Genomic DNA, 15,871 nt, shown 5'->3' with positions numbered 1-15,871 from the left:
AGTGTAAAATATATTTGATAAAATGACAAGACTCTATTAAAAGGCATTACAGAATACCAAAATAAATAGAGATATACCATATTCATGGGTGTACGCAACGGAAAATTATCAAAAATTTGACAACCCTTCACAAATTAAGGCATACGTTCAATGGAATTTTCATCAAAATTCTAACGATGTTTTATTTTATTTTTCTTTATTTTCATTTGTGGGACAGGGCAAGCTGACCCTAAGTTAATATGAAAGAGCAAAGGTCTAGTAATCACCAAGACAATCTTAAGGAGGAGAACAAAATTATGGACCCTGTGTAATTAGATATCACAATTGACTATACACCTATAGTAATTAAAGCAGCAGGATATTCCCACAGGGATGACAAATTGGCAAGGAAAAGAATGATCAGTACAATTACAGATCTATACACATGTGGAAACTCTGTTATGACTGAGGAGATATTCAGATTGGTGGGGAAAGTGGAATATTTGATTATGACATGGAGCCAATTGATTATCTATTTAGAAAAAACATTAAAATAAATATAAAATGTATAAAAATTCCTTTCTAGTTTGAATAAAGACTTTAGTTTTAAAAAGAAAGCACATTTTTACAACTTTTTTTATTGAAGTAACATTGGTTTATAACATTATATAAATTTCAAGCTTACATTGTCATATTTCTGTTTCTGTGTGGGCTGCATCCTGTCCACCATCCAAAGTCTGATCGCGTCCATCACCACACACATCTGCCCTTTTACCCCTTTCCCCCTCTTCCCTCTCTTCCTTTCTGGTAACCACCAATCTAGTCTCTGTCTACATGTTTGTTTGTTGTTTACAACATTTTAAAGAAAACAGAAAAGAGTAGAGCTTATGAATGGTTGAGATTTCTTAAAATCATGATGAATGCCAACAACATAGTTAATATTGTAGAAGTGTAGCTATATTAAAAATAAAACAACTGTTCATCAAATGACACCATTAAAAAGCAAACAAGAAAATAATTTGAGGAAAGACATTCACAACTCATTGAAAAATAGTGCATTAGAAACCAGACTGTGCAAAGAAAACTTACAGATCCTAACAAAAAGAGACAAATAGAAAAATCATTTTTAAAAAGAATAGACAATTTACAGAAGAAGAAACCCAAATGATCAATAAACACATAAAAGGATGCTCGCGATCATTACCAAGCAGGAAACACATATTAAAAGTACAATGTTAAACCATTCACATGCATCAAGTGGCAATTATTTAAGTTTAGCAACAATGTACAGGAGGAGTCATTCTCATGTATCGTAAGTGGAAACAGAAATTGACAAGAACAAATCTGAGAAATGGGCATAATCTAAAATCCAACAGTTCCACTTATAGGCACTTAATTTAGAGCGTCTCTCCAACATATGTGCAAGCAGACACACACAAAAATTTCCATTGCTGCAATATTTATACAGCAAATAGTGCAAACAACCTAAATGTCCATCCAAAAGAGATAGGATAACAAAAGCATGCTATGCTCTTAAGATGGACACAATACAGTTTTTAAAATTAACAAACTATAGCTATGTAGATCACGTTGAATAACTCTGTGAAATAACGCTAAGGAGGAGAGCCAGTTACAGATGAGTACCTCAAGCATGATGCCATTTTCATTAAGTTGAAACCACACATACTATAATACATATTGTTTCAGAGTTACCAGTATGGAATAAAGTATGAAGGAACATTTTGAAAGCTTGGTTCAGATCAGGTTGTATGCAGTCATTAAATTAACATTAAGGAAGCAAAGAAGGAAGTGTTGGGAGTGGGGAGTTCCAAAAAGGAGAGATGGGAACGTTCAAGGGAGGCACCCTCCAGGAGAACAGGTGGGAGTGATGGTAGGGATTTTGCCGCCCCACCCGCATTTCTAGGCAGCCCTATTCCTAGCTGGGAGCAGCTGCCCTGATCCCCTAGAGGGAGGCTGCTGAGGAACTGCCAGTCATCACCCAGTCACAGGACCCGTGTGGGTGGCAGGAGGCAGTCCTCTCATGCCCAGGTCCTGTCTCACATGCTGGAGACCAAGCCCAAGGCCAGGATAAAAGGACCTGGGGCCAGACCAGCTCCATCCACTTCCTCCTGAGGAGCTGACAGACCCTGTTCTGCTTGTGCACCGGTAAGCATCCACTAGAAAGGGAGCAGGGACTTCCACAGAGGGACATCCAGACCAGAGCGAGAGGGCAGGCAGAAGGGCAGGTTGGAGCACGGCCTTTGCAGTGTGTGGTAGGGAGCAGTTTGAGAAGAGGATGAGGCTATGTCCATATTAGCAAAAGAACGAGTCTCAGGAAGCTGAGGGAGGAGAGGGCAACGAAGAAGGCTAGAAGCATGAGGAGGAGGAGACGCATAATTGTGGCTTAGTGCTCTAGAGAAATCAAATTGATGTGTTGTACTTGGGTCTCTGGTCTGAAGGATTTACAATATTGACCGTCATACCAACCTATAACTGTTTTCAAAAAGGAAAGATTATCTTTGAAAACATAAGTGTCTCTCCTGGAAAAGTTGAGATGGGAACGGTGGTTCTCAGCCGGTAGAGAGGAAATCATAGCAGACAGACTTGTTTTAAGTACTCAGATAAATGAGTCTGCAGACTTGAGTAGATGCAACCCACGTCTTGGACTGAGGTATTCGTTTGAGGTGAGTGTCTGCTGAGAACGCCTGAGCATTGGACCGGGTCAAGGCCTGGGTGCAAGTCCCAGCTTACGCCAACTGACACTTTTCCTCAGTTAGTCCTCCCAGGCAATCTCCAACATTCTTTGTTTGTGAACTTCTGTATCCCTAAGAACAAGATGATCTAGGAAATTCTCCAAGACGGAATGACTGTTTTCCCTAAAGAAATTATTTCATTTCTAAACTACTTCCTAGATTAATTGTCTCCGTGATACTCGTGGTATAATTGCAGTAGAACTCTCCTCTAGAAACTGGATATTTGACTTTGAGAATATATCCTTTACATCTTGTGGTCTCAGTTTTCTAACAATAAAATAGTTGAAAAAGCTGCATAAGAAATTAAATTCAAAAGAGAAGATATGAGAGCATTTGTTTAACTATTAGAAATAATGAAATTTCCAATGCTTAATTGTCTAGGACCTCATTAGACAGTTCATCAGAATAGAGGGGCTACAAATGATGCTGGAAGGACAAGGAGGGACAGCATGGGCTCTGTGTGCTGGGTCTCACTTGCTATTTGACTCTCCCTCAGCTCCTGAACGCCCACTTGCAGACATGTCCTGCCAGCAGAGCCAGCAGCAGTGCCAGCCCCCTCCCAAGTGCCCCACCCCTAAATGCCCCCCAAAGTGTCCTCCAAAGTGCCCTCCAGTCTCTTCCTGCTGTGGTGTCAGCTCTGGGGGCTGCTGTGGCCCCAGCTCTGGGGGCTGCTGCAGCTCTGGGGGTGGTGGCTGCTGCAGCTCTGGGGGTGGCGGCTGCTGCCTGAGCCACCACAGGTGCCGCAGGTCCCACCGCCGCAGACACCAGAGCTCTGACTGCTGCAGCCAGCCCTCGGGGGGCTCCAGCTGCTGCGGAGGGGGGAGCGGGCAGTCCTCTGGAGGCTGCTGCTGAAGTGGACCCTGAACCAAGAAGAGCCAAGAAAAGCTGACTTGGGGCAGCAAATGACCAGATCCTTCCTCCTGTTCCTGCTCCTCCTGCTGGGCCTGCCCGTGTTGCTGAGAGGTCTGGCTGAGGCCTTGAGCCCTGTTCCAGAGGATCTTTGCGCCCTGGTGTCCAAGGTGCCCAAAGCCGCTCCCCGAAACCCATTCACTGACCTCCTTCCCCATATTCCCATTGTGTGTGCCTGCCCTGGGAACCCCAAAGCACAGACCCCATGTCCCTCCTCAGCTTATCTTTTTGCGTTCCCCAGTCTGATGTGACACAATAAACTGGAAATCTGCATTCCTTCTTGCCTTGACTGATTGTTATGCCTACTTATGTCATCCTTTTCTCCTACTCTGTCCTCAGCTCCTGGTTCCCCTGAGGCCTCAGTATCTACAGACCTTGTTCAAATTTGCCACTTGTGCCACTAATGTCCTTTATAGCAAAGCCAATTTTTATTGTTTCAGAATCCAGTCCGGGATCCAACTCTGCACTTAGTGACATGACCCGTTAGTCTCCTATCTGTGACAGTCCTTCAGGGTTTTTGTCTTCATCGTTGTCTTTCATAACCTTTCATTTTTGTAGAAGGTCCCTTAGTTTGGGTTTGTCTGATGTTTCTTCTTGACTAGATTTTGTTAAGCACTTTTGTAGGGGTTCCGCCAAACTGGAGCTGTGTCCTTCTTAGAGCCCAGTATCAAGCTTCATCTGTCTAACTGTCCCATTCCCGGTGATGTAACTTTGACTACTGGGTTTAGGTGATGTCTGCCAAGTTTCTTCATTGCATAGTCCCTATTTTTCCTTTTAATTAATAGCTTATGGGAGATAGTGTGATAGTATTTAAATACTTATATCTTATCAAATATTTACCCAAAACTTTTTGGCATCTGTTGATTATTATATGAAACAATTATTACTATGGTGTTGCTGGCGTCATTGAGTATAATTTGTATTTTATATATTGATCTTATATCCTGCTACCTTGCTGAACTCTTATATCTAATTTGCAGCAATTAATATTTTTATGCATTTATCTCTCCTATATCATATCTTTGTTTCCTTAGGCTAAATTCCTAGAAGAATTATTGTGTAAAAGGATATGTTCATTTTAAATTTAAATTGATTACACCCTAGTAAGTACCAAACTGCCATCCAGAATAGTTATGCCAATTTCTATTGCTACTGCAAAATGTGAGTGTGTATTATCACAAATTCTCACATATTCTGAGTATTGTTAGCTATTACAATCATTGTTACTTTAAAACAAAAAAGTAAATCTGATAAACCACATCCTAAAATATAAGATGTGTTTTCACTGTTTTGATTGTTTTTTTTTAATATTAGCAATGTTGAATATTTTTTCAAATTTTCTTTTCCTTTCTGTGTGTGTGTGAATATGCACGTGAGTGAGAGAGAATGAATGGTCTCTCTCCTTCGTCCATTAGATTTTTTTGTATTTTTATTTCCTTTTTAATTTTTAAGATATATTTTATATTAGGGACTTTAATTCCTTAGCTGGCACATGTGTTGTATTTTTCTCTATTTGATCATTTGTCTCTTTGCTTTATATGGGGTATTTTTTGCCATATGGTAAATTTCTCTATAATTTATCAGTCCTTTCCTTTATATACTATGGATTTTGTGCCATTCTTAAAATACCTTCCCCCGCTTAATAATTAAGCAACAATCATATACATTTTCTATTTTTTTAGAGTATTGTTTCATCATTTATAATTTAAAAGAAAGACTTGCAAGGAACAAAAACACTTAAATTTTTAATGTGCTAGTTTGTAGCTCAGAAGGGAGGAGAGTGAGAAGGCACAGAGGAAAATTAATTCAGTCCGAATCACTTCCTATACAATCTCGGCAGTGCCCCCTCCAGAGCCCTGGGGAAGCTGAGAGAATGACGATGGAAGAATCGATGACCTCAGAAAGACTTTGCTAGTCAAATGTGTTTATTAAAGGGTCTCAAAACCGTTGATAGCTCACAGCCAAGGTCAAAAGGTCAGTCCAAGTGATATGGTTGCAACCAGGCTGCCGACTCACCCTCTAAGTCCAAGCAGATTGATAGTTCGGGTGCTGCCCTGCCTTGCGGTGAAGACATGGACAAGATGACCTCTTCACCCCATCATCCTAGGAATCAGGTGCTGGGCTGCTGTGTGAGCCAAGGGGTAGATATCCTGGCCACTCACCATAACTAAGCCCATTGGAACAACCTGAGCAAGTGTTATAGCCGGGTGAGACAGTGGCATACCTCTGCAGGTGACATGGCCATCCCAATACACTGTGCCTGTCTCAGAGTGCTGCCTCCTATGAGGATGACCTAAGTCATAGGGAGTGGCTATTTGTAAACTGTAAAGTCAGTGCTAACACTAATGAAAGGATTGTTAAAAAATCTACTAACTACCCATGTGTGCATAACCTTGTACTAGTTGCTGAGGGGAATAAGAAATACAAGGCACAAGTTGTGCTGTCAAAAGGTTTATTACAATCTCATCTGTAAGGTACGTCACCTAAAGGATATGGAGGAAGTAGGATTTGAACTGAATTGTCCCCAGAATGGAAAATATCATGGAATAAACATAAGAGTACGGTAAAGAGAGACAAATTTATAGTACAGCTAAAATACTCCAGTTCTACTTGGGAAGCAGAGCAGAAATTGGAGAAGCTGTGCAGGGTCCTGCTGCACAGAGCCTTGGACGTCAGCAAAAATGCTGGCCTTGATCCTGAACGTAGTGTGGAGCCCTAGATGAGGCTTCCTTAAAAGTCAGGGGTAATGATTCCTGGAGTAGGGGATGGAGGAGGGAGAATCCCAGTGAAGATGAGAATCAAGGAGAAACCTTTACAGATTGAGGGCCGTGGAGTTTCAGGGAAAGTCGGGCGCCTGGAGATACCTGATGCTGAGAATCACAAGCGAGCTGGATTCTCTATCTGTGTCTGTGTCTGTATCTGTATTTATATCTATATCTGTCTATGTCTAGATAGTATATATAATTATATACACATACACTCATACGTATATACACACACATACACACACGTGTGTATGTATGCGTATACATAAAATCAGTTAAGCAGGCTAAAATACCCGTAATCACATGCCCACATACATTTCACCAGATATTGGCTCTCCTTGCCCATTATGACCTAGGTATGGATGTTATTGACTCATGTATACCTCATCTCAGGCTCTGGAAGATTATTTTGGACACTTCTAGAGGCAGGACTTTCTTCTCATAATATTCCTATGTATAATTTGCCTTAATATAATTAATTTGCTTATTTTTTAATGATGTTGCCTTCTAGACGTGGAAGGAGAACCTGCTACAAACCAAATTGACATGAGTCTTTATCTTAATCTCCTACAAATGTTAAATAAAAAAATAATGAAATAAACCTTCAAGGAACCCTTGCGTCCACATAGGAACAAAGCAGTAACACTAGAGATTCCTACTGAATCCCAAGTCCTCCTGTTCTGTAAGGTCTTCCTGCCTCTTTGACCTGGGGGCTCATTTCCATAGGGTCCTCCTCCGACATGTGCCCCAGGCTTGACGCCCTGCCACTGTCTCTTCTCCTTTCTGCTTTCTCATCCACAGGCTTACTCTGTTCCTCTGTGTAAGATCCTTGCAAAACAAATTCTCATTCTACTGTGCAAAGCAGCGCAGCTTTTCTCCCCAGCTCCTTTCCAGGGATAGTTTTATATGAAAATGTCTGAAGAACTTCAGCTGAAAAAAATAGTCATTTTAAAAGTCCAATATACCTTTCCTAGTAAATAGCTGTGATCTAAAAAAAAATTCACTCCCTCTTAATTATCCATCTATTGATGCGTAGAGAGTTCATTTATGAGCATCCACTGTGTTACAGGACCTTTTCCAGGCATTTTCCTTCCTTGATTCTGTCGACCCGCATGACATGGTTGGGAGTAAATTTTAGGATCTATTTTAAAGTTGAGGAAATTGAGAAAGAGATTACATTAGGTGATTTTTGCAAGGTCCCACAGCTAATAAGTGGCAGGACCAGGATTCTGTCCCAGGTGTGTCTCACTCCTAATCCAGGCTTTTAGCTGTGATGGTGTAGACATGCACACGCACACACACACGCACACACACACACACAGAGCATCTGCCCGGGTGACTGGGACACAAGTGGAGATATTTAGAGGCTTCTGAGAGTCTTAGTCCAAAGCAGACCTTCAAGGAAATAGGACAGGAGGAATTGAAAAGATGAGGAGGCCAAACTCCAAGAAGGAGGTGTGAGGGGCAATCGGCTGTAAGGAGAATGAGGTGACACTGATGGTGGGAATGTCCTGGGCCCCAGTGAGGGAGGCAGAGGAGGAACTAGCTGCCAGTCATCGCCTGTCACAGGACCCATGTGGGTCGCAGGAGGTGGGTCATGTCATACTGGGCCCTTTCTCACATGCTGAGGCAGAGCTCAAGGCCAGGATAAAAGGGCCTCCTTGATTCTGTTCCACTATAAGATCCAAGAAAAGCTTCTCCCATTCTCATAAATAATTAATACCAAATCATTGACAAAGTCTTGTTCAGAGCTTCATGCTATTTATGGGAGAAGGTCCAAAATCCCACTGTGAAATGTGAATCTGTGTTCTATTTCTAGTTTAAGCATTTGCCACCCATCTTCAGAAATACACTCAAACTGATCTAGATTTTTCCTAGACTTTGATATGCTTCTCTCTGCACTGCATGCCACGGCTGTTGCCCTGCCACAACAGTGAGGCTCAAATCCCACCTGCTCTTTTATCTTTCATGTGACATATCTCTCAAGTGAGATCAGAATAAATTTCTTGACATCCTCACTTGGGTCTTATATTTCTGCACCTCCTTTAGCTCCTGGAGGTACAGCTATGCACAGAGTGAGCAGTTAATGATTTTGAAACCCTATTACCAGCATTAGCATTGACTTTACAGCAGCTATTCCTTATGATTAGGTCAAACTCATAGGAGAACACACTCTGAGACAAGCACAGGGAGGAGTGATGGCCACATCATCCTGAGAGCTCTGTCCCTTTCTCATCTGGATATGACATTTGTTCTCTTGCTCAGGTTGTTCCAGTGGTCTTAGCAATGGGGAAGTGGTCAGGACATGGATTCCTGCTCCTGATTTCTGGGATGATGGAGTTGAGATGCCATCTGCTCCCTGCCTCTGCCTCTATGCAAGACGACAGCCAAATCCTCAATTGACCTGACTTGGATGTAGGTGATGAGTCGGGGGTTGTGTCATGAAGACAGGATTTTAAGCCTTGGCTATGAGAGCTCATGGCTTTGCTAGCAGTTCAATATAAACATTTTGAGCAGCAAACCATTGACTTTCTGAGGTTTTCTATTGCCAGACTGTCTGCTGCCTCCATCTTTTTGCCCAGCAGAGTACCATGCAGAGGTTATCAATCCTAGGGGAGGACTCAACACTTCTGCCCACCGTATCTTGGTGTTGGAGTTGCCAAGGAAAACAACACGGTCAAGCATCGGATGGAACAACACTTTAGGCACATAGAGAAGAGACAGCAAGATCAGCTTCAGTAGTGGGCATCCATCTCCCATGGCCAGTGGGTTTTTCCCAGGGACCAAAAGAGGGCACTTGGCCTACATGCACCCCTCTCACCCTGTCCCTCCCCTCATAGGACAGATTTAACAGTGGGGTTGACCAGGTATCATTTGATGCACATGCTTTAAGCAGAGACAAAAGAACATGCATTGAGCCTGAAACAAAGAAAGATATTTCACACAGGGTGGTAAGCCCAGCAGAAGCTGTGTGGGCTCTTTACCTCTTGGTAAAGAAGCGTTCTAATCCCAAGGGCTGTTTTATATGCTTGAGTAGTGATGGAAAAACTGCACACATGTGACTACCTTTCCTAGTACTTTTGTATTCTCAACATTCCACCATCTCATGGAATAGAAGGAAACACATCTGAGCTCTAACCAGAAATATTTCAAACTGGGTAATTGTTTTTTCTCTGTGCTCCAAAGCAAGCACCCAGCAAATTGGTGATCTTTCTTTTGTTTTCTCTGTCTCTATAAACTCTTTAAACAATTATAAGTAATGAGCAATACTCTTAAAGTCTAGAAGAAAATTCAGTTACTATTTTAAATAGCATCTTTTAAAGTTATATTTTCTGAGTGTTACTTGTGTTGTAATTTTTTTATATTTATCTCGTATGCTGCAACTGCGCTGTACTCTCCCGTTACTTCTAAATTTTTCAGTGAACACTCTTATGCATCCATTCTTTCATTTTTATATTTTTATCTCATTTGGCTAAATGCTAAAACAATTTTTATATAAAATGGTATATTTGTTTTAAACTTTAATTCATCTACCCCAGTAAGTATTTGTTGAAGGAATGAATGAATGAGCCACCCGAATTATTATGCTAATTTACATTCTCAATAACAAAGAATAAGTGGGGATGAGTTTTATGAGGTTTTTAAATCTTTAACAATGTATTATGAATCTAAAATCTCTCTCCTTAGAAAAGTTATATTTTTTCTGTATTAATGAAGTAGAACTGTTTTTCCAATCTAATTTCAGTGGAAATTAGAAATATTTCTTTTTTTTTTAGAATTGATCATTCATGACTTTTCCAAATCTTTTATAGGAATGTTTAATTGTTTACTCTTAATTTATATGTCCTCTTTGTTTATTAGGGATATTAGTTCTATAACTATTATATGTAATCTATTTTTCAAGTTAATTATTTTTTATTAAACTTTTTTTTTTTAGAACAGTTTTAGGTTCATAGCAAAATTGAAGGGAAGGTACAGAGATTTCCCATATACCCACTGCCCCTACACGTGCATAGCCTCCCCTGTTAACAACACCCCCCACCAGAGAGGTACATTTGTTACATTTGAGGAACCTACATTGCTGCATCATCATTCAAAGTCCGTAGTTTACATTACGGTTTACTCTTGGTGGTGTTCATTCTATAGGTTTGGACAAATGTATAATGGCATGTATCCATTATTATGGCATCATACAGAATATTTTCATTGCCCTAAAAATTCTCTGTTCTTTGTCATTCATCTCTCCTCTTCCAATCACCTCCTAAACAATCCCTGGCAACTACTGATCTTTTTACTGTCTCCATAGTTTTGCCTTTGCCATATGTGTCTTTTGTAAATATTTTTTCCCAGTCTATGGCTTGTTTTATCCGTCTCTTAACATCGTATTTCACAGAGCAGAAGTTTTTAATTTAATGAAGCCCAGCTTATCAATTATTTCTTTCATGAATTACGCCTTTGGTGTTATATCTAAAAAATCATCTAGGTTTTCTCCTATGTTATATTTTAGGAGTTTTATAATTTTTCATTTTACATTTAGGTCTATGATCTGTTTTGAGTTTATTTGTATGAAGGGTATAAGTTCTATGTCTAGTTTCATTTTTCTGATGCAAATGTCCAGTTTTTCTGGCATCGTTTGTTGAAAAGACTATCTTTGTTCCATTGTATTCTGTTCTACTGATCTGTGGTCTACTCTTTTGCCAATACCAAACTGTCTTGATTATGTGACTTTATAGTAAGTCTTGAAGTCGGGTAGTGACAGTCCTACTACTTTGTTCTTCTTCTTTTGTATAGTGTTGGCTGTTCTTGGTCTTTGCCTCTTCATATAAACTTTAGACTCGGTTTGTTGAGACTCATAAAATAATTTGCTGGGATTTTGATTGGAATTGTGCTGAGTCTAGGTCAAGCTGAGGAGAACTGACATCTTGAAAATATTGTCTTCCTATCCATGAACATGGAATATCTCTCCATTTATTTAGTCCTTCTTTGATTTTGTTCTTCAGCGTTTTATAGTTTTCCGCATATAGATCTTACAGATATTTTGTTAGATTTATACCTAAGTATTTCATTTTTGGGAGTGCCATTGTAAATGGTATTGTATTCATTGCTGGTATATAAGAAAGCAATTGATTCTTGCATATCAACCTTGTATCCTGCATCTTGCTATAATTCCTTGTTAGTGCCAGGAGGCTTTTTTGTTGATTCTTTCAGATCTTCTGCATAGATGATCATGTCATCTGTGAACAACCACACTTTATTTCTTCCTTCCCAGTCTATATACCTTTAATTTACTTTTCTTGTCTTATGTTAGTTGAAACTTCTGGTATCATGTTGAAAAGGAGTGGTGACAGGGGACATCTTTGCCTTGTACCTGATTTAGAGGGAAAGATTTGAGTTTCTCACCAACTTCATTTTGTATCCTTCCATCTTTTTAATAGTGCTTTCTACCATTTAGAATTTAATTTTTCCACATTTAACCACATCGATTACTTGTACCCAAATTTTCCTTTATATATTATGGATTTTGTGCTATTCTTAAAACTTTCCCCAAATAATGATTACCTAACAACTTCATTTTTAGGGTGTTGATTGTATTTGTAGTTACATGACTGCATATATTTGACAAAACTCATTTAATTGTATATTAGAAATGAGTGAATTTTATTGTGTATAAATTATACAGCAAAAAAAGTGATTTTAAAATTTAAAAAAATAAGGGTTTATTCCATGTATATTTGTGTGTGTGTGTGTGTGTGTGTGTGTGTGTGTGTATGTATACTTAAACTGAAGGAGGAGTCAAGTTGAGATTGATTAGGAGAAGGGTGGGGAATGGGGAGCACATGAGTGAGGAGATGACGGTGGGAGGAAGTACGATGATGTCTGTCCCCTGGCCATGCCTGAGGGACAGAGTTAGACATGTGAAGGGAACTAGAAGTTAAAGGAGCAATGATCACAAGGAATGCTGCTTCAGAGCCTTGGTTAAAAGGGAAAACAAAGAATTAGAGAAAAATAGAAATATACAAAAATACAGATTTTTCTTTCCTGATCCTTTACCCTGTCCTCTGTCCACTGAGGCCTCCACAGCTACTAGCAGAGGACAGAGGAGAATAGAACAATGGTGACAAAAACAGGAAATTAAATCCCTCTATACCGAGTTAGTGAGCAGCTTCTGTATTTATTGTTTCAGTTCAGGTGGCACAATACAATAACATAAGCTGTGTAGTGACATGGGGTCTGTGCTTTGGGATTTCCAGGGCAGCCACAGACATGGGGAAGGAGGCCAGTAACTGGATTTTAGAGAGAGGTTTTGGGCTTCTGGACACCAGGGTGGAGGGATCCTCTAGGTAAAAGCTCAAGTTTTACTGGGACCTCTCTGCCATTCAAAGAGCTCAGAGGGAAGAGAAGGTCAGGGTCCACTTCAGCAGCAGCCTCCAGAGGACTGCCCGCTCCCCCCTCCGCAGCAGCTGGAGCCCCCCGAGGGCTGGCTGCAGCAGTCAGAGCTCTGGTGTCTGCGGCGGTGGGACCTGCGGCGCCTGTGGTGGCTCAGGCAGCAGCCGCCTCCCCCAGAGCTGCAGCAGCCACCACCCCCAAAGCTGCAGCAGCCCCCCGAGCTGGGGCCACAGCAGCCCCCAGAGCTGACACCACAGCAGGAAGAGACTGGAGGGCACTTTGGAGGACACTTTGGGGGGCATTTAGGGGTGGGGCACTTGGGAGGGGGCTGGCACTGCTGCTGGCTCTGCTGGCAGGACATCTTGGTGGGCAGGAGTTCAGGAGCTGAGGGAAAGTCAAACAGCAAGTCAGACCCAGCACACAAAGCCTACTCTTGCCCCTTCATGCCCGCTTAGCATCACTTATAATCATAGAAACATAATCTCCCGTAGTTCTACTACTTTTAGTGATCGTCCCATACTCTTGCATCGTCGCTTTGGAACCTCAGTACAGCCTTGCAAGTCAGACAAGAACTTTCATCTGTTATACAAAGTAGTAAACTGAGACTCAGCAATATTACAAAACATGTCCAAGAGTCTGAAGTCTTGTAAGCAGACATAGAATTGATTCTAATCATACCCTCCAAATCTGAAATTGTCCAATTTTTAAGCCACTTAAGGGAATATTATTTCTTAAGGGAAAAATATGGTAATCATTCTCTCTTGTCATAACTTCCAAGATGATTTTAATCTGGAAGGTCAGTATTGCAAAGGATCTTGGAGATTATCCACCTCAGTAAACTCACATTATCAAAGAAGAGACTGATAAACCTCTCAGTTACTATAGACCTGGGACTTGGACACTGACCTCCTTATCTTAGTCCAGAGCTCAGTCTCCTCTCTCTACCTCCTCAAGCTGATGGGTTGGTATAGTGACTCTCAGACTTGCTGTGTCCTAATCAACATGGAAAGGTTGTAGACACATTCCCAGACCCATGGATACATGGGTTTAACAAGCCCAAAGGAGCCTAAGGTCCCTGTCCACAACGCACTTCTCCTTAGCTGACAGGGACAGGGCTATATTTTCAAAGGTGAACTCCCTCCTGAAATCTGTCAGAATGGCGCACAGTGTCTGTGCTTCAGTATCCCCGTCCTGAGCTCATCTCAGTGCAGATCAACTCGTTTCCTCCAGAGCCCAAAGGCACAGCCACCAACACTTCTACCTATGTCTCCAGTTGGTACCAGATCCCTCCCCACACCCTTCCCTCAGTTTTCCAGAACCCTCTTCCTTTGACACAGTGGCCTCCCTGTCACAAGGTATTGCCCTGCTTGCCCTCCCACTCTGGTCTGAGCATCCCTCTGTGGAAGGCCCTGCTCCCATTCCCAGCAGACACTTACTGGTGCACAAGCAGTGCAGGGCTCGTCAGCTCCTGAGGAGGGATTGAATGGAGGTGCTTTGGCCACAGGCCCTTTTATCCTAGCCTTGGGCTCTTGCCCCAACATGTGAGAAAGGACCTGGGCATGAGAGGACTGCCTCCTGCCACCCACAAGTGTCCTATGACTGGGTGATGACTGGCAGCCCCTCCCTCCGTGAAGCTCATGGTAGCCGCCTCTGGCTAGGAAAGTACCTGCTTAAGATGGGGACTGTGGTGGGTGTAAAGGGACACCACCATTCCCAGAGTCCTCAGGTATCTTATTTTCTGTGGATATGGCCCTCTTCACAGCCGTCTATTCACACTTATGGACCCTGGTCACACAACTCCTCCTTTCTTTTCAACATGGATACTAATTTTCCATCTGGACCCTTGGATCTATATGGCTTGGTGTGAAAATCTACATGTCTAAGTTACGTGTGTGTGTGTGGCACAGTGGTTGAGAAAAGAGGCCTTAGAGACCTCAGCAAAGTATTCAACTTCTTTGAACCTCAGCATTCTGATCTTTTAAATGGAGGTAATGATGGAAATATCTTCTTTGCAGGATCTACAAATTAATTAAGACAGCAAATTGGAAGTAGGCAAGATAGTCTGTTGTACTTGGTGACATTCAGAAGATGGATAGATAGATACATAGTTAGGTAGGTAGATAGATAGACAGACATAAGGAGAAATATATGTAAAGATAGATTTTAATGGACAGTGGGAATAAAAGATACCTTTCAAAGTAGGTGGATCTTGTTCAAACTAAATGTCATTTTCATCCTCCGATATACTTCAGTGAATTTGGCCTTATAAATGTAGATCTAGAGTGACTATATAGGAAAAGAGGACTAAAGATAGGGATATTGCATTAAATTATAGCCTAAAAAGAATTTTCAGTTTCCTGGGGCAAATCTGAAGGGTTGAGGTAAAATAAAAATGAGAAAGATGAAGAGAAGAGAGCAGCCACACAGGCTTCCTTAAATAGTGACTTGAAGTGGTGTCACCGGTGAACTTAAGAACAGCCATACTCAATCTTCAAGTTAAAATTGCTTGCTTTCTGCAATATAAATTTCTTGTGTTTCCCATGCTCAAAAATAACCAAATGGAAATTCTAAAAATGAAAAACACAATATCTTAAAAAACAAATATGGGCAAAATTAAATATGTCAAAAAGTTATTTGATGATCTTAGCAGACTGCAAATTACAGAAAAACAGATTGGTGAACTTGAACTTCAAGAAGTTATCCAAACTGAAAAGAAAAAAAAGGGAAAAAGATTGAAAGAAAATGAATGGGTAATTGGTAATCTGTTAAATAATAGCAAACAGTCTAATACACAAGTACTTAGAGTCCCAGAAGAAGAAAATAAATAGAATGTGGAGGAAATATATTTTAAAATAAAGGTAAAAAATTTTCCAAATTTCATGAAAACCATCAACCCACAGAACCAAAAAACTAGTAAATCCCAAGTGGGATAAATAAAAAGAGAGCCAATAAGTGGTACAGCCTGTTCAGAGAGAGGATACAAATTAGTCTGGGAAAATAGATGAAAGAGAGAGGAATTCTGAGGAAGTGTTTCAGGAAAGATTCGGCAAAGAGGTCTGATAGGACATAGGCTTCAAA

General features: G+C 41.0%; 1 protein-coding gene and 1 long non-coding RNA gene across 2 annotated transcripts; one reads left to right on the top strand and one right to left on the bottom strand.

Annotated features, from left to right (window-relative positions):
* The first annotated feature begins 2,096 nt into the window (after positions 1 to 2,096).
* Positions 2,097 to 3,947, top strand: LOC106846289 (late cornified envelope protein 1F). The gene is made up of 2 exons (XM_070497587.1): positions 2,097 to 2,145; positions 3,229 to 3,947. Exon 2 carries the CDS (start codon positions 3,252 to 3,254, stop codon positions 3,582 to 3,584), a length of 333 nt encoding a protein of 110 aa, XP_070353688.1. The 5' UTR covers positions 2,097 to 2,145; positions 3,229 to 3,251; the 3' UTR covers positions 3,585 to 3,947.
* An 8,611-nt stretch (positions 3,948 to 12,558) lies between these two features.
* On the bottom strand, positions 12,559 to 14,296 carry LOC123280722 (uncharacterized). Its single transcript, XR_006519914.2, has 2 exons — positions 14,230 to 14,296; positions 12,559 to 13,177 (listed from the first exon to the last, which is right to left on the bottom strand). It is a non-coding gene; the product is annotated as an uncharacterized lncRNA (long non-coding RNA).
* Between the last annotated feature and the right edge of the window lie 1,575 nt (positions 14,297 to 15,871).

Source organism: Equus asinus, chromosome 25, assembly GCF_041296235.1.
Source record: "Equus asinus isolate D_3611 breed Donkey chromosome 25, EquAss-T2T_v2, whole genome shotgun sequence".
NCBI lineage: Eukaryota > Metazoa > Chordata > Mammalia > Perissodactyla > Equidae > Equus > Equus asinus.
Note: the sequence above shows the minus strand (reverse complement) of the source record. Positions and strands in the feature narration are given on the sequence as shown.

Excerpts from the sequence above, each read along its gene's own strand:
- LOC106846289 (XM_070497587.1), top strand. The coding sequence starts at position 3,252 with ATGTCCTGCCAGCAGAGCCAGCAGCAGTGCCAGCCCCCTCCCAAGTGC.